Source organism: Pleurodeles waltl, chromosome 2_2 (genome assembly GCF_031143425.1).
Source record: "Pleurodeles waltl isolate 20211129_DDA chromosome 2_2, aPleWal1.hap1.20221129, whole genome shotgun sequence".
Taxonomy (NCBI): Eukaryota; Metazoa; Chordata; class Amphibia; order Caudata; family Salamandridae; genus Pleurodeles; species Pleurodeles waltl.
In genome coordinates, this window is record NC_090439.1 from 1,075,260,447 (window position 1) to 1,075,284,755 (window position 24,309).

The window sequence follows — 24,309 nt, forward strand, 5'->3', positions numbered from 1 at the left end:
GTTTTCCCACGAGTTTGGCTTCTGAAAAACAAATCTCAGTTGGATTGGATTTAGAACAGTAAATAAAAAGGAAAAAAGTAGCAGTGGTGTCATTTCGTCAGCCTAATACGTTTTTTGTGCATATTTAATCATGCTGCGCAGCGTCGGTGCTGCTATAAAGCATAGCTACAACGTACTGGCAAAGAAATCACTCCCAAAGGGAAGACTTATTGGCTTTGCCAAAGCTTGTGTTTTTAGGTGACTTCTATAAACATCTTTCCACAGTGTGAAGTCCAACCCCTATTATAGACAACAACAGTGAGTGTGCTTTAGGGTTAGCCCACTGCTCATCACTGGTGGGTCTTTTGTCAAACTATTTGCTTGCTTCTTATTCAATGGCTTTCCTCCCTGCTTTTGAATTTCTCTCTCCTTTGGAGCAGAACTTCTTTACCCTCCATTTGAGCGGATGACTTGCATCCTTTGAGTGCTTATATTCAGGGACCTACTTTGTCATTTTATTGCGCACTCCATGCGAGTGCAATTGTTTGCTTGTTCTCTTCATCATGTGCTGTTTGCGCACTCGCCTCCCTCGGCTATTAGTGCTGTCCCTAAGCTCCAATGTTGTTCATTGCATTGCCCATCCCAATCAGCCTCCGTTTTTTTCTTATCCTCCCATTCAATTTGCTCCTTTGCTTCTTCTTGACACACTTCTATTTTATGCGTTTACAGCTCCATGTGGGGCATCTGCCACCTTGGAATGTGAAATTAAAAAGAATATGGCTACAACCGGACCATGCCCATGCATAGTTGGTGCTGATTGGGTGCTTTCGATTCATGAAGCATATGTGCACATGTGATGATGCAGGCATGCATATACATCCTTGCATTTTTTTTTTTTTTTTAAATGCTGAACAACACTGGCAAAACATTTTTTTTGCCGATGCAGTTATTCGACAAAAAGAGGCAAACAATTCTGCAATGGGAACAAAAGGAAAGACCTACGCGTCTTTGTTTTTGGCTATGAACTCCTTCGCTTGTTTCCAGACCTTGGATGGTAAAGTCATTAAAATGACTGGCGCCTAAACTGCTGATGTGTTTGCAACCAGTTGCTGCAAGCTAAAAGGAGAGACGGCAGCATGAAGCTCTGTAGCAGAAGTAAACAATTATGGCCTGTATGGCTAAACCTGGCCTTCCAGCACAGGCTTTGCCCAATCAGCAAGCGTTTGGGCACTTTGTATACAAGCAAACTTGGGAGGCATCTGCCAGATATCTGGGGAGCTGGTCAGTCTTCTAGGTAGCTTTTATAGGCTGATTATCTATGCATATTGTGTCTCCAGATCTTTGGTAAGGTGAGCGTACAGTTATGTTTAACTAAACACATTGGGCAATCAGAATTTATGGCACAAAGGTGGCAGGGAGCTTAAGACACCAGGGCCCGCATTAAAGAGGGCACACTGGCCTGGTTTGTGCAGTGGTGCAGCATCAAGCAGCCGTACCAGGCACAAATAGGGAAAATGCACCTTGCTACAATAATGCACTGCCCTGGGGGCAGCCGCAAACCTGCGCCTGCCCTAGGGGCAGCGCATTCATTGAAATACGAAGCAGTTGTCTCCAAGCGACTGTTTCACGGTTCAGGCGCCAGCCTGCCTGCCCTTTCAAGAGGACATGGAGATAAGGTGCAGTGAGTGACTGTCCCACTTGCAGGGTCCATAGGACTCCAAATCCCCCTCAAGAGGGAAGCCTTAAGGTGGAGCAATGACACTGTGCCACCCCTTTGTGGCACACTGTCAATGCTCCACCTAAGCGACTGTTTACACACACACTTTATGAGCATAGAGGCAAATTAATTCCCTCATTTGCCTAGGGGCATGATCTCAAGCAAATGCAGGGACACCCACTGAATATAGTGATGGTGCTACATGTGCACTACCTGAATGACAAGAGGCAACACAAGCGTCCACTGCCCCTTCTGTAATACCATGGTGCTCTGCCGGTGCAATGGTGCAAAAATTGGGCATGAACACACCAGTTGCGCACCCGTAGCGCCATGTGTAGTACGATCTGTGGTTTGATTATGTAAGTTACCAAACAGATGTGGTGACAAGAAGAACTACCATATGGATCTTGCAAGCCTCAAATGTTTTTTTCCTGTGTATTATGGGGTTTGTAGTTCTAGATATCCAGTTGGAATTACAAGTCCCAGAATGTGTATAAAATAACTATGGGCGGACCTGGGAAACTAGAGACCTTTAAAGCAAAAACAGCAGAATTTGATTGAAAAAGAATCCTGTCAAACAGCTACAGCTCTGGAATGCACCTGTGCGGTGGGAGTGGTACAGAAACTGGACAAGGTTGAGCAGCATTGCCAGCACCCCCAGTTTCTACTTGTTACTCTCTACTGAAGGACAACAATCCTGAAACAGGTGTGTAGAGATACACACAGCACTGGCTTGACCTACAATGTGGTGCGCACTAGAGAGTCAACTAAAATGTGTTACCCTACACTGCATTTGCTAAAGTGCATCTGGGCTAATTGTGTGCTGGCTACCTCTTACCTACAGGTGTGTCTGCCTCAAAATCCGTGTGCCACACTGAAGGAGTAACATTACTGTGGCACGTGAAGCATCCGGAACATTGTGCCTTGGGTTGTATAAATAAGTTTAGGATGACCCAAGGCATGCCTGGTTTTCAAGAAGTCCACACAAGGTAAAATTAAATGTAATTTATCTAAATGAACTCCTTTACATATTCAGTCGTGATCCTTAAAATGTGAGATGGATACGGCCCTCCTGGGCCTCCTTTGGACACCTCTAATGTACATGGATCAAATCTACACCGCAGAGTTCTAAACTATTCATATGTACCTTTCATTTGTAATTTATAGTTCTTTCCAAGGTGCAGCTAATAGAAGCTGGGAGAACGTTTGGGGTGGGAGGGGAACATTTTTTGGCAGCAGGAAGACATTGCAACTGAGCTCAGTGCTTAGCGAGTGGAAGCGAGCTGACATATGAGACAAAGCAGCCAATAAGAAAGCCCTGAGCGTTACTAGTGGTTGCAGTTCAAGTAGCAGCTAGCCACAAACTCACAAGGCGCCATGTTTTTGCGGACCAGATCTGCACGTACACATAAGTTACCCTTCTGTCACTCACCTCAATAAATGCGCTGAGTGTGGCATTGGTGGGGTTGTGAGTGATCAAGAACCGCATTGTTTTGTAACAGACTTCCACTGGTGCAGGGCGATTCATGCGAGCCATGTTTAAGGCGAAGGCAATAACCGAAAAAAATGATAATCCCTTCAAAAATAGTTTGTGGGGGGTTGGAAAGTCAAACAAAGATTGTGCAAATATTTCGAACTCTTGAAGGTGAGTGTTGGGCCTCCCAAAACAATCCAAATATCTGAAGTTAAAATCCTTTTCAGTTTGTGTTGAATTTCATTTTTCCATGCTGCTCTGCGAAATATCCGTTTATGAAATTGCACAACTCCTTACTTCTGGCCGCTGCCTGACCGGCTTACTTTATTATTATTTGTTTTCATAAAGGCCCCGTATTGCTGTATCAAACGTCCGAGCTTGTGCGCGCTCCTTCGGGCGATCACGTTACCCCATCTGGATATGTGCAGTATTTTAGAGTGGCGCTGGGGACGCCGGGAGAGTCAGGCGCGAGCGCGCGGGATCCTCGAGGCCTGGAGACGCCAGAAGAGCGGAGGGTAATGGTGAATGCAGCGAGGTGGGATCCTGGCCGCCCCTCGGAGCCCTCCTGTCACTCACCCGTCGCAGTGTTGCGCATGGCAATATTCAAAGTTGCACCTCCGCGCCTCCATAAATCTGCTGCCAACCGGAAGCGTAGCAAGTCTGTGAAAAGAATAAAACGGTGTTAGGATGCCCGTAAGCCAGATACTTTTCAATCATATCGATATATGCATGAGCCAATCAACCACGAGCGCGCCACCACTAAGAGGTCATGCCTACCGCTTTCAAGCCAGATTCCGCCCGGTCAGGGACAGAGCTGCGACTGGTATGTTTTTGGGAGCTCTGCATGAGCCAGCAGTGTGCTGAGGGAGGCTCACATGCTTAATTTAGAAGCTGCACGCGCACCATGCAACCCAACCTCCGGTCAACACCCGCTGTCAAACCACCACTGGACAGAAAACACACAGCGAGGCAGGTCTTCCACAGTCTGCGGCAAGCGAGCCAGCTGGACTCAAGCGCATGGCAAAGGCACGAATGGAGGTCAGGGTGAAAGCAAAGTACACCATCACCACCTTGGTATGGCACATCTTGTCCGAGCCCCGCTCCGACACCCATGTGGCAGGTCAGAGTGGGGGAGATGGAACAGGAGCACCAAGCACACAACTACAGTGCCATACACACAACAGAAATCAAACCAATCCCCGTCCTTAGATAGATGCTGCATTACATCTATGAAAGGATATTCAAGACTATTAGGACAAGGCAAGAAGGAATACAAAAAATATATACATCAATGAAGTAGTCATTCAATGGAATTGAACCGAGTCATTCAACTCAATGTGCCCAACCTCCCTGCCTCCAAATCTTGGAAATGGAAACAATGTTAGAACACTGAAGTCAAAAGACTTGAAGAAAACACAAATCCAAGTGGAGCTTAACAGGTTGTCTAGGGTGAGGAATGGCAGAAGAATGAGCAGGACAAGAGGTCAATAAAAGCCTCAGTACAACATCAACAGCAAGAGCAAAATACAACACCCCAGAACACAAAGATAATCCAGGCTTATCCATGCTAAGGGTTTCCAGTGGCATGACAATCAAGAACAATAATATAAATACAGTACAGAATGATTATAAAGAATCTATGAATCATTTTTGGTGCATTGTTTTAAAAACACACAAGCAATCAGGGACGTCCACAGGAGGCCTTAAATTGTGCTCATGAACAGGCATGATCCCTGTAGCTGTGTGCAACATGCATCCGATAGACCGCTCCTGTCCAGCCATTCACACTACAAAGTATGGATCAAGCCTAGGTTTGACTTACTAACCACTGCATTATTGGCATAATCTCGTTAATTGGCAAAACCACATTAGCAGCTGTACCGCACTTTACTGTTCAATTACTTTTTGCATGTATGTTCTCATACGCCCTCCTTTACAGATTCTTCCTAGCCCCTTCAAAATGGCCCTTCACCCCTCCCTTCCTCACAGCTAACTTCTGGCACCGAGTGCCCAACCTGCCTAGCCCTGCCAATCCACCAGGGCTGCTAAACAGCCCCGAGGGAGCAAATTGGGACTCATCAGGGGTACTTTCATCCAGTCCTGGCCTTCTGCCAATATAAAACCAAGGCCTTGTCTTTCTGAACCTACCGGTGTTGCCAGTGGCTTTTGGGGATGCGGACAGCATCGCGAATGCTGTGACGCAAGAGCACAAGAGAGACACAGCCACTTCAGCTGCATCACTGTGTGCGTGTGAACCATGCGGATGCACACCCTCAAAATGATGCAGAGACTGGGACAAAAAAACAGGCCCGGGCACCAATTTGCGAAGCAGAACGCTAAAACTTAATATCCTGGGAATAAACAGGAAAAACCTGCCCAACTGGCACTGCCGGATTGCCCTGGAGGACAGCTCAACTTTAGATGTAGGTGTTTTTCCCACCCCTTTACCGATTAGAGATGAATCAGTAAATTAAAAAATATATATGAAGAGCACATTAGCATTTTGTCTTTATCTAAGAAGGTTGGGGGTGAAGCAACAGTAGTGGAAGTACCAAAATAGAGAGCAATAAGGAACGCAAGGACGTGCAAGAGAAGCGCCAGGACAGACCACATCGAGCAGAGAGAATCACCTGGGCTAAAGAGAAACACGCAGTGCGGCAAAAGGAGGAGGGCAAAAGAGGTACACAAGGGAGACCACCAGGAAACACATGCACTCTCATGAAGTGCTCAACGCAAAAGAAAAACAAATAATGAAATAGTGCTAGAAAAGCAAGCAATAGTGAAGAACACAATTAATAAGGGTATGCTCTGGAGGAGGGAAACAAAACAGGAGGGAAAGCCCAACCAAGCTGTTGAATAAAAAAAAATTAGTGACACCTAACTAAGTCTGGCTCGAAGCCCACTGTACGTAGTCAGTAGATCTTTTTTGCAAAGAGATAGTTACGCTATTCGGTAGGCACAACCTAAAATGAAAATGTCACTTACCCAGTGTACATCTGTTCGTGGCATTAGTCGCTGCAGATTCACATGTTTGGCACAGTCCGCTGCCTGGTGTTGGGCTCGGAGTATTACAAGTTGTTTTTCTTCGAAGAAGTCTTTTTGGTCACGGGACCGAAGGACTCCTCCCTCTTTGGCTCCATTGCGCATGGGCGTCGACTCCATCTTAGATTGTTTTCCCCGCAGAGGGTGAGGATGGAGTTGTTTGGTATAAATAGTGCCCATGCAATGGAGTGAATATGTATGTATGATAAGAGTTTCTAAAAATTATTTACAAATGTTCAGATGTTTAAGGTTTATGATCTACTTCTAAACGGCTACAGGCTTCCCGGGGAGGTGGGAGGGTACATGTGAATCTGCAGCGACTAATGCCACGAACAGATGTACACTGGGTAAGTGACATTTTCAGTTCGATGGCATATGTTGCTGCAGATACACATGTTTGGCATAGACTGTAAAGCAGTTACCTCCCCTAAAAGCGGTGGTTTAGCCTGTAGGAGTTGAAGTAGTTTGGAATAATGTTCTTAGTACAGCTTGGCCCACTGTAGCTTGTTGTGCATTTAGTACGTCTACACAGTAGTGTTTAGTAAACGTATGAGGCGTAGACCAGGTTGCAGCCTTACATATTTCGCTCATAGGAATGTTTCCTAGAAAGGCCATTGTAGCACCTTTCTTTCTGGTTGAGTGTGCCTTTGGTGTAATAGGCAATTCTCTTTTGGCTTTAAGATAGCATGTTTGAATGCACCTGACTATCCATCTAGCAATGCCTTGTTTAGAGATTGGATTTCCTATGTGTGGTTTTTGAAAAGCTATGAACAGTTGTTTTGTTTTCCTGATTAGCTTTGTTCTGTCAATGTAATACATTAGTGCTCTTTTGATGTCCAATGTATGTAGTGCCCTTTCAGCCACAGAATTTGGTTGTGGGAAGAACACTGGCAATTCTACTGTTTGATTTAAATGGAATGGTGAGATTACTTTTGGCAGAAATTTAGGATTTGTTCTTAGAACTATTTTATTGTTGTGTATTTGAATAAATGGTTCTTGTATGGTAAATGCCTGTATTTCACTTACTCTTCTGAGGGATGTGATTGCAATGAGAAATGCGACCTTCCAGGTTAGATATTGCATTTCACAGGAATGCATGGGTTCGAAAGGGGGACCCATGAGTCTTGTTAAGACGATGTTAAGGTTCCATGAAGGAACTGGTGGTGTTCTTGGTGGTATAATTCTTTTTAGCCCTTCCATGAATGCTTTAATAACTGGTATTCTAAATAGAGACGATGAATGAGTAGTTTGTAGGTAAGCAGATATAGCTGCGAGGTGTATTTTTATAGATGAAAAAGCGAGATTCGCTTTTTGCAAATGTAGTAAGTATCCTACTATGTCTTTAGTAGAGGCATGTACTGGTTGTATTTGATTGGCATGGCAGTAGTAAACAAATCTTTTCCACTTAGATGCATAGCAGTGTCTAGTGGAAGGTTTTCTAGCTTGTTTTATGACCTCCATGCATTCTTGTGTGAGGTCCAAGTGTCCAAATTCTAGGATTTCAGGAGCCAAATTGCCAGATTCAATGATGCTGGGTTTGGATGTCTGATCTGTTGTTTGTGTTGTGTTAACAGATCTGGCCTGTTGGGTAGTTTGACATGCGGTACTAGTGAAAGGTCTAGTAGAGTTGTATACCAAGGTTGTCTTGCCCATGTGGGTGCTATCAGTATGAGTTTGAGTTGGTTTTGACTCAACTTGTTTACTAGATATGGAAGGAGAGGGAGAGGGGGAAAAGCGTACGCAAATATCCCTGACCAATTCATCCATAGAGCATTGCCTTGTGATTCGCGGTGTGGGTACCTGGATGCGAAGTTTTGGCATTTTGAGTTTTCTCTTGTTGCGAACAAATCTATCTGGGGTGTTCCCCAAATTTGAAAGTACTTGTTCAGAACTTGGGGGTGAATTTCCCATTCGTGGACTTGTTGGTGGTCTCGCGAAAGGTTGTCTGCTAGTTGGTTTTGTATTCCTGGAATAAATTGTGCTATTAGGCGAATGTTGTTGTGAATCGCCCACTGCCAAATTTTTTGTGTTAGGAGGCACAATTGTGTTGAGTGTGTTCCTCCTTGTTTGTTTAGATAATACATTGTTGTCATGTTGTCTGTTTTGACAAGAATGTATTTGTGTGTTATTATGGGTTGGAAGGCTTTTAACGCTAGAAATACTGCCAACAGTTCTAGGTAATTGATATGAAGTTTTGTTTCGTGTATATCCCATTGTCCTTGAATGCTGTGGTGATTGAGGTGTGCTCCCCACCCTGTCATGGAAGCATCTGTTGTTATAACGTATTGAGGCACTGGGTCCTGAAATGTCCGCCCTTTGTTTAAATTTTTGCTGTTCCACCATAGAAGCGAGAGGTATGTTTGGCGGTCTACCAACACCAGATTTTGAAGTTGACCCTGTGCCTGTGACCATTGTGATGCTAGACACTGTTGTAAGGGTCGCATGTGTAGTCTTGCGTTTGGGACAATGGCTATGCATGATGACATCATGCCTAGAAGTTTTAGCACAAGTTTTGCTTGTATCTTTTGGTTTGGAAACATAGCACTTATTAGCTTGTGGAATGCTTGCACTCTTTGTGGACTTGGAGTGGCAATTCCTTTTGATGTGTTGATGGTTGCTCCTAGATATTGTTGTGTTTGACACGGTTCTAGGTGTGATTTTGTGTAGTTGATGGAAAACCCCAGTTTGTGAAGGGTTTGTATGACAAAGGTGGTGTCGTTTGCGCATTTTTTTACTGTGTTGGTTTTGATTAGCCAGTCGTCTAGGTAAGGGAACACATGTATCTGTTGTCTCCTGATGTGTGCTGCTACTACTGCTAGACATTTTGTGAACACTCTTGGTGCAGTTGTTATTCCGAATGGCAACACCTTGAATTGGTAATGTATTCCTTTGAATACGAACCGTAGGTACTTTCTGTGAGAAGGGTGTATTGGTATATGAAAGTACGCATCCTTTAGGTCTAATGTGGTCATGTAATCTTGCTGTTTGAGCAGTGGAATGATGTCTTGTAGTGTGACCATGTGAAAATGGTCCGATATGATGTAGGTATTTAGTGTCCTGAGATCTAATATTGGTCTTAATGTTTCGTCTCTTTTTGGAATTAGAAAGTACAGGGAGTAAACTCCTGTGTTTTTTTGTTGTACTGGTACTAATTCTATTGCATCCTTTTGCAGTAGTGCTTGAACTTCTAGTCCTAAAAGTTCTAAATGATGTTGTGACATTTTGCGTGTTTTGGGGGGGATGTTTGGTGGGAAGTTGTGGAATTCTATGCAATAGCCATGTTGGATTATTGCTAATACCCAATTGTCTGTTGTAATCTGTTGCCAAGCTTGGTAGAATTGGCTTAGTCTTCCCCCCACTGGTGTTGAGTGAAGGGGTTGCGTGACTTGAAAGTCACTGTTTAGGTGGAGGTGTTTTTGGAGTCTGGAATCTTCCCCTACTCCTTGGGAATTGACCCCCCCGATAACCCCTGAAACCACCCCTTTGGAAGGAACCCTGATATGGTGTGGTTCTTGATTGTTGGCTGGTGGTGTCTGTGGGTTGGCCACGAAACCCCCCTCTAAATGGAGTTTTTCTGAAAGAGCCTCTGCTCTGCGGGGAGTAGAGTGCGCCCATGGCTTTGGCCGTGTCTGTGTCCTTTTTAAGTTTTTCAATGGCTGTATCCACTTCCGAGCCAAACAGTTGTTTCTCGTTGAAGGGCATATTAAGGACAGCCTGCTGGATTTCAGGTTTGAAGCCTGAAGTGCGTAGCCAAGCGTGTCTCCTTATGGTGACAGCAGTGTTGACTGTTCTTGCTGCAGTATCGGCTGCGTCTAGTGAAGAGCGGATTTGATTGTTTGAGATCGTTTGTCCCTCTTCCACTATTTGCTGCGCCCTTTTTTGGTATTCCTGGGGAAGATGGTCTACGAGAAGTTGCATCTCGTCCCAGTGTGCGCGGTCATATCTGGCCAGCAGCGCTTGTGAATTTGCGATGCGCCACTGGTTGGCTGCCTGTGACGCCACTCTTTTCCCTGCCGCGTCAAATTTTCTGCTTTCTTTGTCCGGAGGTGGGGCGTCGCCAGATGTATGTGAATTTGCTCTTTTGCGAGCTGCCCCTACTACCACAGAGTCGGGTGGTAACTGTGAAGTAATAAACACTGGGTCTGTGGGTGGTGGTTTGTATTTCTTATCCACCCTTGGGGTGATGGCTCTTGATTTTACGGGCTCCTCAAAAATTTGTTTTGCGTGCCGTAACATCCCTGGTAGCATTGGGAGACATTGATATTGGCTATGTGTAGCCGAGAGGGTGTTAAATAAGAAATCATCCTCTATAGGATCGGAATGCAGTTGGACATTGTGGAAGTCTGCAGCCCTAGCCACCAGTTGCGAGTATGAGGTACTGTCCTCTGGCGGTGACGGCTTTGTGGGGTATGACTCGGGATCATTGTCCGGCACTGGGGTGTCATACAGGTCCCAAGCGTCTTGATCCTGATCGTCATGACTTATGGTAGTTTGCGCTGGTGAGTGCATTTGTGGCGGTGTTTGTGCCGGCGATGCCTGTGGAGGAGAGGGCGGAGGCGTGACTTTTTTAACCACTTTGGCTTGTGGTTGTGTGTCATCCTTTGGAAGTCCGATCTTTCTTTTCCTCATGATTGGGGGAAGGGTTGATATCTTCCCTGTATCTTGCTGGATGCACAGTCTCTTTTGTGTGTAGTCCGATTCTACACTTTGGAGCTCTTGTCCAAATTTGTGCATTTGGCCACTTAGTCCTTGTTCCTCTGAGTAGGATGAAGGTGTGGTATTTTTCGGCGCCGAGAGAGAATGTTTTTTCGGTTTCGGCACCGACAGAATTTTTGTTCCTTTCGGCACGGATTCTCGGTGCCGATGTCTTTCGGTGCCGGTATCTTGTTTTTGTCTCTCGGAGCCGCTTTCTCGGCTCCGAGGTTGCTCCATGGCGGTCCCTCGACCGGAGTCGGGTGTCTTCGCTATGGGCGTGCCCTTTTTCGGCCCCTTCGACGGGTCGCCTGATTTATGGGTCGAGCCATGGCCTGTTGGCAGTGGCGTCCCCTGGGCTTTTGGTTTGTCGATGGATTTACTTTTCGACGTCTTACTCACAGTTTGTTGCTGTTGTTCGACGTCGGAGTCTCCGGATTCTGATTCCGGAACCGAGAATGTTTCCTCTTCGTCGTCGAAACGTTGTTTTGTCGACGTGGACGCCATTTGGTGACGCCTGGCTCTTCGGTCCCGGAGTGTTTTTCTGGACCGGAAGGCTCGACAGGCTTCACAGGTATCCTCCTTGTGCTCGGGGGACAAGCACAAGTTACAGACCAAGTGCTGATCTGTATAAGGATACTTACTGTGACATTTTGGGCAGAAACGAAACGGGGTCCGTTCCATCGGCTTCGATGTCGCACGCGGTCGGGCCGACCAGGCCCCGATGGGGGATCGAAACTGCCCCAAAGTCTTCCGATGATCGGTGTCGATGTACCTAACTATCCCGATACCGAACGGAACAATACCGACGCTTTCTTCCGAGATTCTGACTAACTTTCCGAACCGAAACACGGAGCGAAAAGGAATACGTCCGAACCCGACAGCGGAAAAAAACAATCTAAGATGGAGTCGACGCCCATGCGCAATGGAGCCAAAGAGGGAGGAGTCCTTCGGTCCCGTGACCAAAAAGACTTCTTCGAAGAAAAACAACTTGTAATACTCCGAGCCCAACACCAGGCAGCGGACTGTGCCAAACATGTGTATCTGCAGCAACATATGCCATCGAACATGCGAATTTCCCTTTATAAGCCTAAGTCTCCATATTCAATGATGTACTTTAATAACCTAGCACGCTCAACCCTTCTACCACAAGAAGTCAGGCTAAGTGCAGGCTCCCCTTCGATCTACCCACCATCTTCAACTCACCAGCACCAGACCCCTTGCTCTGTGACAGCAGGGAACAGACAACCATGTTGACGTTTGCATAGCGGGACCAACACCTCCCACCCTGCTAGAAGAAACCAAGAACATTCTTCAATCCCAAAGACCATCACCCCCAGAATCTTCCACCCTCCCTTCCCAAACTAACCACATCTGTGTAATGTGCCTAATGAAAAGATGGCTTTCCAAGAAACCATGTTTTCTTGGAAAGCAGCTAACATCCTGAGAAAGCAGACCGTAAAATCACCATGTACATGTTGAATCATGAAAAAATATATTAGTGGTTAAATGCATCACTGAGGAACAATCTGAACTGAAGAAATGTGAGCAGCGCTGGCACATCATCTGAAACACCCATATAAAAAGACCTTCTGTATTCTCACTAGTTTTATATTTTTAAGTGAATCTCATTAGAATATCATGCACTCCACTGAAACGAGCACATCAACTGGTTATTTCTAAATATTACCGGGCAATAATGTACAAAGTCACACAATGTGAAAAGTAATGACCATTGTTATCCACAACTAAGGCCAATACACTTATGAGCACCTAGGTCCTATGGCCAGCCTCTAGTCCCCCCTCCTCAAACACGGATCCCGACACATGAAGCTAACACACCCTTTCTTGTGGAGAATCACAACCACCTGACTCTTCCCAAATGCCTAAAAATACAAACCCCATTTCAGGTCAATGCTTACCTGCCACCCTACTCATACACTGGTGCAGGCCCGTGGTTTGTCTTTCCCAGCCTAGAGGTATGCAATGGAAATCAGAGGAACCCTGGCCATTTTCCGCCTTTGTTTCCACTCTCCTCAAGGGCATCCCCACAAGAACCTCCTGCTGTATATACCAGCTCTCCTGGCAAGCAGGATGAGGAGACGAGTGAAACAGAAGAAAGCCGGGCAGAAGGAGACCACCAGCTTAGGGCAGGCTCAGAATAGACACCTTTGCAATGCTCAGTGAGCGAGATACTGGTAGCTTATTGTCCGTAAAGTAAGTCTTTGTACTAGGACACTATTTAGACATTGACTTGCTGTGTCGAATACTCCGTTGATAAAGAGCAAGCTTTGTCTGATGCAGGATCAAAGCCTTAGCACACAGTCCCCTGACCGGGAGCAATCTTATCTGCCAAGGCTTAAGGTAACAGCAGACCCAACAAGCACTGGCAGAGGCAACAGGTCAGGCTTTCATGCAGGAAAATACGTAATCTGAGACAGAAAAAAATATGTTGTGGTGATGGTAGGATTACTAATTGTGCTAGTGATGAAGGTAGTAGCAGCCTGCAGTAGAAGCCTGAAAAACAGGGGAACAAATTCACGTAGGAGACCGAACTGAATGGCTAACAGGAGTGAATATTTCCAAAGTAAAATAGTTTCTCAGGCATTGAAACGAAAGCACCCTATAGGAGGTGTGAATGATAAACATTCACAAACATGATGTCATGCATCACTCGCTAGAGCCAAAGCCCACTCGATGAATGCTTCAAAGAACTGACACCAGTGGGTCGTGCGACCCCCTGCGCTGTCAAGCCAGACCTAAATGACAAACTGAGACCTCAAAGGTCTTCTCCAGCAGTGCATGCCACACGCCCGTCGTACCGTAGAGCGAGTCCGCGGTCCAACGTGACCCAAGTGTAGCACCCCAAAAAGGAGCTCCATGTTTGCATAATTTCGAGGAAATGTCCCTGTTGAACACTTCATCAGGAACTGCACTGAGCATCCTCAAAGGGCCGGTCCCAAACTGTACCCATGACCCAACCTCCACTACATCTGTATTGGGTTTCCAAACCCAACTAAAATGTAAAGTCACATAGTTACAAGTTATACCCTTGAAGAAGACATTATGTGTATATATATATATATATATATATATATATATATATATATATATATATATATATATATATATATATATATATATATATATATACATATACACACACACACACACACACACACACACACACACACACACATATATATACACACACACACACACACACACACACACACACACACACACACACACACACACACACACACACACACACATATATATACAGTCTACTGGATACATTAAAGGAGCTCAAAAACACGACCGTGTTTATTCGGGTATCGGTATTCCTACTGAGCAGACTGGGGAGCAGGGAGGCCGAGTCCATCAGGGAGCTTGGGAGAAGCGCCAAGATAGGGTCAATCTAATCACAATTTCCAGGAGCACATGAAGAGCAAGTTGTTTGCCCTAGCAGATTAGGCTCGAAGGCCGCACATCTAGTCTGAGCGGTTTGTTATCTAGCGAGTTTTATACAACACTAAACACAAGCATTCCGTGCCATTTCTACAGCGCACCCACATTTAGTAGATAGAAAAGCTACTGCTGTTTGCTGAAGCGCTCACCACATTGTGGGCAAGTGCAGTCGCGGGATTTGAACCCGGATCTCCATGTTCTAAAGTTAATTTAATCACCAGGCTGGATAAGACTTTCTACCCTCAAGTCCTCCCATGAATGTCAATTCAGCAAAATTCCAGGGGTGACGGAAATGACACCACATGGCCTTTGATTTTTCTCCCAGACTCACACGCTTACACATACATTCTCACGCTCCTGTAAACATCCACAAGCACGCACAAAATACACATTTAAAACTTTGTTTGTTTTGTTTTTACTTATCTCAGCTGCCATGGAAAGTCATATTCCAGTTATACAAGTTATTACATTAAGTTAATTGTGAGTAACGAAACATTTTTTCACTATTAGTGTAATAAAATTAATGAGAGCAAACAGAAAGTGACACTAATTTTGCTACACTTGAGGCCAGGGGTCTCAGAGGCAGTGCCAGGGGATCGATCGCAGAGGACAAGCCGGGAGTCACAGCTGCGACCCCTGGTGACCCCTGAATGAAGCCCCCGAGTGCTCCGTGCAGGAAACGCACAGTTTCCTAATAAATAAGTGGAAGAAACCAAGTTACATTCTGGTGTAGCTCATCAATTCCACATCTAGACCCTTGCACCAATCTTTGGATGAACTGCAGATTTCATATCAAAACACGCGCTTCCGCGGGGTCTGAAGCACACCTTCAGACGAACGTGGACTTTCTCTTAACCGTGGGGATTCCCTTTACAAAACAGTGGCAAACGTGCAAGGCAGGAAACAAAAACAAGCCAGTAAACCCAACAAGTACATGAACTGACCATAAAACCAAGCACTTTGAAGATACTCTGCCCACAAAAAAAGTCACAAAGCCTTCAAGAGGAGCTGTTCAAGCCTTCAAGGGCAAGGGGTCGGTCAACCTGTCATTACAGCTCTTCCCACAACCGTGCAGACCAAACGGGGAGAGGTTCGTTCGCCCTAGAGATGACGGCTGTTCCAAGTTTTCCAAGCGTTTTGTTAAGACAGTAACATAAACTAAAATATAGAACTGTTAGAAAACATAATAAAAACTTAAGAGGCAAAATACAGAAGCCGGAGCAGTCAAAGGAAACCCATGTAAACATGTAGGAGAGAAGTAAAAACGAATAGAAAATAAAAGCTGGGAAGAAATAAAACGACGGAGGCAAAAAATACAGCAACAGCACAAATAACAGAAAAAAATAAAAGTGACAAAATACAGAAGCGAGAGATAAGTTACAAAGTGTAGTGTATCCTTATGTAATGTAAACAAACGCGCACCACACGGTCCTTAGCGGCTGCCCAGTAAAGCCAAAGGGTTGTTATTGCCTGACAAACCTCCACATTCCCAACTGCTCGTGTCTCATTAGGGCCCCGAGGGTGCGGTTAGAAGCCTCCCCGTCTCAGAGGCACCCATTAGCCGAGCACAGTTCAGATAATAACAATCTGACGTTACAACGCCAGGCACAGAGGCAAGGCCCAGCTCGTGTTCAATGGAAAGGCGCTTTGCTTCATACTGTATATGGCCCAACACCGGGTCGCTCACGAGGGTCCCCGCCCACCCACAGTCACTTTACAAAGCTGTCTCCGCCTTCTAATGTTAGCCAGAAACTGAGGGGCCGGGATGCTTTGCAGCGACCTATACGAAAACAGATTTTCCACGTGCGTCAGTCTTGTGATGGCCCAAACTGCTTACGGCACAGAAATGGGAACTGTCCACGGAGGCACCACGTGCTTATAGAGGAAGATGGATCTGGGGGTGAAATGACTGCCAAAGCATGCAGGGCCAGGTTAGAACACTTGCAAGGGATGTTTACTGCTCAGCAGAGCTCTCGGGGTTTTGAGACCCTCCTTTCCATGCTCTGTCAGAGCCGTGGGGGTGGGAGGGGGAGTGACTTACTGGTGCAGAAGTGGGTAGGAGGTGAGTCCAACAAGTAGACCACATCGGGAACAGTTTGTACCTCCCCTACACATCTTATGTAAACAAGACCACTCATGAGTAAAAGGAGTCCTCTCAAATGTGCCACGCAAGCCACCATCCATATGAGGAATCACTCTTCAAGTTGAGGGAACACCCCTGCAGATTTAACTCTGGTTCAAAGCAAAGCTCCTAGCATCATAAAATGCTCACTCAAGACCACTCCACAGATCAGTTTCATTGTAAAGGAGGACTGGGGCATCCACCCAGCCTCTTTTCATTTTATTGGAATGGGGACACCTGGAGGCCGGATTGGGTAGGGAGATCCACCGCCATTTTGTCGATCAGGATGGATGCCCTGGTTTCAAGGGACATTTCTTTTTGCTGTAACACGGGCGCACTTTTGAGCACCCCAAGTTCTGTCACACTTACGATATTCCTCTACTTTGTGGGCTATGCTTCCCATTTCTGGCAGTGACTAACCAATTTTCCATCTCCAACATATTCCCCCCACTTTCACACCAACCACATCCCATACTGATCTGTCCCACCACAATCTTAAATTCGCCGGTTTCATCCAACTTCTCTTGCCCTACTTTGCCCTACACCATTCCAACCCCAGGTAAGAAATTCACTTCAACATCAGTTCTTCTAAACAATTCAATAAGCACTAACTCTAGTGAGAAAAAATAATCACACATCACATTCACATGAGTGCCAAAAAAGAAGATTTAGAAGTAAACTCTGGTTGGTTAGTCATAAAATTGGATTAAGTTAATTATTTTTTATGTGATCCAAAAGAGCGCCATGATCTGCAACTGTAGCAGGTTACAGGGAGGGCTCAGGCGTAGAAAATGACTGAATTAAGTTGAAGCAACGTACATTTGCAGTAGATTATGTTTCTCTCTCTAAGGAGTTAAACCAGTGAAAAACTCCTTACTCCACAGCCTTAAGATTAGTTTGAGGTGTTACCTTTATGTTGCCACTCAGAAAATACATTTCCTTGCTCCGACGACAATTTAAGTGTGTTTTTGAGTTGGAAAACTAGAAGAAGATTGCTGATGAAGAAACTACAGTTTTAAGTGTTCAATTATTGCAGATGGACCCCACCCAGAAACCTCAAAACCACAGTGAGTTACGGTTCAGCATATCATTTGCAAGTGCAAAATCCCACCACTGGAAACCTTACAATAAGGGATGAAATTTTGCCCTTAAAATTAAATTCTTTTCAAAATTTTGTGGTTAGGTGGTAAGCGCCAAAGGTGAATTGGACCCAACATGTTGCCAAATTAAAGACATTAGTATGGCCCACTTATGTTTGGAGACTATAGATACAGCTATAACATCCTGAAACATTGGGATAATTGTAGCGTTTGATCAACGAACACTCGCACAGAATCTTCTGTGAGCGTTTTTCATTTACACTTCAACATTATTCTGCTTAAAGTGCATGATTGGAAACTAAGGTTACTTCTTTAAGCTGTGGCAAACGTCTCTTTGGCCTCCACGCCCAATCTGTATTTCAGGTTCTCTGGGGGAGCACTTTGATTCTGTAGTGGGTAGAATGGGAGATGAGACTTGCTGAACACGGGGGATAATTTAGATTTTCGAACTGGGTAATTGGCAATAACTGGCCACCATGGCTTACCGGTGCCCCTTTAAGTTTTGCAACTAAGCTTTGTCACACAATACTGTCAAAATGGGATGTGAAGAGTGGCCAAACCACAATGGAAGAAACAGACCAAAATTACATCCACATAGAGTTTTGTTTTGGATTCAGGATTTCTAATGGCGATTTGAATGTGCTTGAAAAATAGGCTTGGAAAATGCAAAACTATACATATGTACACATTTATGTATACACACGTATGCAGAGACCTTTGTCTATGTTGCCTTTTATACAACTATCCAATTAGCCCATCATGAGGCATTATGGATCTTGCAGTGCACAACATCATATTATAAAAAATAATAAAAAACCAAATCCAAAAGCAAACATGGACCGTCAGACTATAGTTAGTCACATCAAGACATGTATAGCACTTGTAACCAAATGGTCATTACCCAACTTATAATATCATCAGAATAATAGTTATTCATTATAAGCCGTTTATGTATGGTACAACTTTCACCACCAGCCGAAATCAATTTTCACACAACCAAGTCTGTCATTTAGTAGTTGTGTGTAGTACCCTACCTACATCTATGAAGATTATTCTCATAGCCACATATTTTCAAGGCACCTTAAAAGGGCACCTATTGTGATCGTGTATTCTCCCCATAAAAGCAATGTACACTTTATTTTGTGATTTATAGTACACAACCTAGTTGAGTAACCCTTGCCATGTTTGCACATTCATCATTGGTAATGGCTGTGGGTAAGTGACAGTTGACACGATAATACTTATCTTACTATATATCATGTCTACAGCTGAAGATAAGACTAAAACACTAATTGCAAATGGACATGAAGCTCTTCCTCATAGTTCAAACCAAAAGGAGTCGGTTTTTAGTTGGATAATGTACTTTGATTCAAGTTGGCACAGTCTTTTAGTTCAGTCACCTCCTCATGCTCCGGTACATGATCAATATAAGGATTACCAAACCATGTTCCCGTATGAATGTAAATGTTTTGCCAGTGTATATGCTTTATCGTTGCGTTTGACCACTCCGATATGTTCAAAGATTATTTTTTAAGCATGCATGTGGTACTTCCAATAAGTTTTAATCCACACGAACGTTCAATTAAATTCCTTATTCAAAAACACTTTGGTGGTTTGCCCAATTTTGGACAATGCAACAACTGCAAAGCATGGAAAATTGGGCAAACCACCCAAGTGTTTTTGAATAAAGATAATTTGGTGATTCCAATTAAACAGGATCACTTGTGATTCAAAATTTATAGTACATGTAATTGAATGTTCGTGTGGATTAAAATATATTGGAAGTACCACATGCATGTTTGAAGAAAAAAAAACGAAAAAAAAACAAAAAAAACTCTTGGAACGTAGAGCGGTCAAACAACGATTAAGCATATGCAGTGGTAAAACATTTACATTCACACCAGAACATGGACTGGAATACGCAAGATATTATGGTACTGATTATATCGGAACATTAGATGTTGACAGAACAAAAGGAATGCACCAACTTGAATCAAAGTACATTATCCAACTAAAAACGAAGATTTCTTTTGGTTAGAACTATGACGAAGAGCTTCATGTCCATATATAACTGCAAAAATAGTGTATCCTACCTTTAAAAAAGACGATTAAGAGAAATGACCTGCACTGAGCAATAAAGGCATAACCGGACTCGTGAAAACAGATTTCTTGTTTAGTCAAATGTACAGTGTCTACCAACCAACAAAAGTGTATTCAAGTATCACAGCAAATCTGCACTGCAGCAGCACATACAACGAAAAGAGCTATAGTGAACACAGGCCCACCAACAGCACACCGCTGGCTGGGTACAGTTAAAAGGGGTTTCAGAAACACTGACTACATTCACAGCCTTACCTTTTTTTTTCATATCCCGTAACCTGTGGCTGGTCTAAATCGGGCACCGCAATCCGCACTATTTCTGACCCCGGTAACCGGCTCCGCTTGGAACCAGTTGAGTCTGCCTTAATGAGCCGCATGACAGGACAGTGCATGGTGTAATGTCACAAGCAGACACGCCTAAGGCTCTTAAGGCAGCTAAGCCGCGTTGAAACTAAGACCTCTCCTTCGCTCCCAATCCCTCGGTTCCCTGCTGTGCTCGACATTCCAAACACCGTCCTACAAAATAAGTCAGAAAAAATGGTAAGGAGGAAAAAAATAAAATAAAAAAATAAATTAAAAAAAAAAAAAAAAAAAAAAACACAAAAAAACCACACAAAAAAAAAACACCCACAGTCGCTATGAGGAAGGTAGTGTGCAGCACTAAAATGCCTCAATTCCACCAATGCGGTTGGAAAAGCAGGTGGGCTGTGTTAAGGAGACTTTGGTAGATTTCTAACATCCTGATGCATGTGCTTCAAGAAAACTGCATAGAGCTATAGAATGTGAGATATTACAATACTGCAAAATGAGAAGATCAAGTCAGCACTTAATGCAAACCCGAGACCCTTCCATCCTTAATATTTATGCAGATTAGCGCACTTGCAGCAGCTCACTTGTGTTCAATGCTGGTAAATGGATTACTGGTGCAAGTGTGTGGGTGGTCTTTGAAATGACGGGTGATAACACCTCCGAAGGAAACTGGGTGTCGTTTTGGCGCTATTTTGGATTAAAGTGGGAAGCTCCATGCCTTTGCACAAGACTTCCGTTTCATCCCAGCACGAACTAGAGAACACTGGACGCAATGACGCAGTATCCACCATAGTCTAGGTCGCCCCATTGGCTTGGAGGCGCAGTGAACTATTTTGACTCTTGATGGCACAGGTGACTCACTGAGGTTTCCCATTCACAGGATACTCCTGTGTGCAGACTCTGGCTGAACACTGCTTGGGTTATTTGTTTCACTTGCCTGGGGGTTGATTGTGCTCCAACCCTTGCCCTTTACCATCATTCACAGGAGACCGTTCCCTATGTGTTGTGTACGCTGTGAATGGCAGAAATCATGACGGATGGTAGTTATGTGGCGAAACTTCAAGTTCAAAGCTAGAACACCCTCCCCCCACCTCTTGGATCCAGGCCAGATGCTTTATTGATACAGCACCGTCCTACACCGCTCAATAAATCACTCCACGGCGGAGAGTCCAACACATCATGCACCCTTACATACAGCACAACCTTTTTGTAACTGCTACACCACCACACTGGAAACCTGGAAAGAAACTCAATATGTCCATCCTCCGGCACAGACAGGCACACTGAAGCCTGATGAAAAAGCCACAGGTATGCCCAACCCAAAGCAACATGAGACTCCTTGCCATGGGCATATGAAGTGTGGGTGATGCAGGGATGTACCCCCCCCAACCAAGATTTGAGGGTGGGGGATAGAGGGGATGAGGGTGGGGTGCACAAGGGGACAGGAGAATTTCCCTGCTCCCTTCTAGGATTTGCAGGGCCATTAGCGTACTAAAGCACTACTTCCAAGGGCCCCGTACATCACTGCAAGCTACGCCATTATCTTGAACCACTCAATCGTGCACCACATCAATCTATGACACTGCAATCTGCGCTACTTCAATCTATGCCTTCCCACTCCACTTTGCGTCCCTCTACTATTCACCACTCTAAACCAGTGCACTCTACACCACTTTACTAAAAACCAATGCATTCTATGCCAATCTATTCTCCTCCACTGTACTCGGTCCCACTACACTAGACCACTCGGACATCACTCCACACAACATTATCCTCCACGATATTCCACTGTGACTCTACTCCATTCTGTCCCACTCTACAACACGTTACGCCACTCTGTGACTCTCTACACAACTGCCCTGTATGCCACTCCATGTCACTTCACCCCACTCTATTCTAAGAGAAACTACTCCACGCCACTCCACTCCGCCACTTCAGTATTCGATACTCCACTCCACACCACTCCGACACTCTATGCCACTCCGATATACAACAATGAGCACTCCACTATATGACAATGTACTGCACTCAACACTATTCAACTCCCTCTACGCCACTCTGTTACTTTACTCCACTCTTCTTTACCCCCTATCCACTCTGACACACTCCACTCCATCACACCAGGCCTCCAAAATTGTACTCGCCCACTCACTATGGCAAGTCATACTTTATCAGGTCATGCTATTTTTAGGACCTACTAGACCCTTCTGCATTGACAAAGTGGTGTTCTGTTCAGTCAGGTAGTGAAGGAGGCCTTTAAATCTTCTCATCACGTTTTCTCTGTATTCAGGGTCAGTCAAAAGTCAGTTTGTCTTGCAATTAATTTTCCTTCTGACTGTTGAGTTCCAGGATTGTCAGTTTTTTCTAACAACATTTAAACAGCTAAGTCAACTGTACAAACCTTTCAAAATATATTTCATTCGTTGGGAAAGGCCATTGTTTGTACTTCCGGGGGGATGAAAAAAATATTTAAAAAAAGGATGGAAACAGATTAGAACACTTTAATTGGTGATGTACGAAGAATAAATGTTTTCTGGAACTCTATTTTCACAGATTTAGTAATACATTGTACAGTTTTCAGTAAAGCTTCAAGTCCGTGGGAAGGTTTTTAGACATTTCATGGAAATGTTCTCTCTGTCGATGACAGTGTGCAACCACATCATGGTTAAGAAATATATTTATTAAAAATTAGTGTTTAAACATAAACCTAGAAAAACTCCTGCCCTGGTATCAATGCTATCAGTAAACTAAGAGGCAGGTAATGGATCATGTGTCGCCTACATGTGGGCTAGATTATTTTTATTTATGGAGCAAACGTTTAGTCCATTTAATCAAACAAAGAAGTTTTTTTGTACAGAAGAAATGCTGAGCTCACATATTTGAAGGTACGCCCATGTGAGAATGAAGAAAAAGGTGACTGTAAAGTAAAATATTTGCCTAGGATCACACAATTGGGACCAGTTTACCAGTCAAGTACATTACAGTTATGGTAGAGTAGATTATTCAAGTTACTTGACCTGCAAGTCTAGTAACATTTTAATGATTTTTCGAGGCCTGTACACTATACTCACTCCACAACACTATACCACACCAACTGACGATTCTCTATGGCACATCATTCTCCTTTATGCCATTAACTTCTATCCATGCTGAACAGTAGCCAGGCTAGTTTACAACATGGCTAAAACACACTGGCAAAGCCAATAGCTGCATAGGCAAGACCTATTGGCTTTGCCAATGCTTGTTTATAAAGTATGGAACTCCAAGGTGACGTGCAATATCCTTATCTATGCCAGGTGGTACAATAGCCCACATAATACATTTTCACACCATCAACTTTCCCACAAACTCCTTAAAACCTTAGTGCATAGCTTCTGTCAGTTTAAGCTATTAAATCAGTGCAGAAGTCAGAAAAGATGCAGGCCATCTGTGCTTTAAACAGCTGCATTACTTATGCTTCGTGACTTGACCTGCCTTTCACCTGGTCTGCTTTTTCTGGCAGAAAGCATTGTGATGTCAGAACTTGACTGTAATAACCTTATAATAGCCGAGTTCTGACGTCTTTTCTTTATAAAATCGGTGACTTGATCCATCACAAGTAGATGATTATATATAAATTAATGACTGCTGTTTGTACAGGGATCACAGAATCCCATGTATTATGTAGCTTGTAACACCAAGAGCTTCTTCAGTGTAAATGCTCCCAATTTTGACTCATGTGGAGCTGAGCTGGCCAAGAACGCATAGAGGCGTAGCAGTGTTATTAGAACTACGGATTCAGAGCACAGTTTACAATTATTATACTTGAATGCTTTTGATATCTCCAGTGCAGTTACAATTGGCATGAGGCGAGGGGCATTGATCGGTGCGGGACACAAAAGGTTTGTTCTTCCTTTTTCCCCCTCGTACCTTTATTTGCTTAGTGCATCAAGATGCAAGGTTAATCAACATTTATTTTTCTTCACATTTGTTTTAAATACTTTGTGAATGTGAATAACAAGGAAACATATTTTCAAACCGAGACTGCCTGCCTTCCTTTCTCACCATTTCACTATAACTGTGTACATGTATCTGAGCCCGCATTTCTCAAACAATGGGTGATTTAGATAGGGTCAGCTGAAAAGTCCCTAAGGCTGTTGCTGTCCTCCCCCCCCCCCCCGAAATGTATTGCCTCCTACGTCCCTGTTCCTTGCTGGAAGACAGGACGACTGAAAGACTGCACTACGCCAAGGCCGGCTCTATGGCAGAGACTGGTGCCACCACACTGGGCCCTGAATTCTGGGGGTGCCGTTTTTTCAAGTAT

General features: G+C 44.3%; 1 protein-coding gene across 3 annotated transcripts in view; it reads right to left on the reverse strand.

Annotated features, from left to right (window-relative positions):
• The window catches only part of PTP4A3 (protein tyrosine phosphatase 4A3), a 179,704-nt gene that overhangs the window by 85,513 nt on the left and 69,882 nt on the right, over window positions 1-24,309 (reverse strand). For 2 of the 3 annotated variants that reach the window (XM_069220837.1, XM_069220836.1), the window contains exon 2: window positions 3,129-3,830. In XM_069220837.1, coding sequence (XP_069076938.1) covers window positions 3,129-3,233 — 105 coding nt within the window. In that variant the 5' untranslated portion in view covers window positions 3,234-3,830. Of the gene's footprint in view, window positions 1-3,128; window positions 3,831-19,952; window positions 20,214-24,309 lie in introns of all 3 variants that reach the window. The other variant, XM_069220838.1, reaches the window with a different exon arrangement.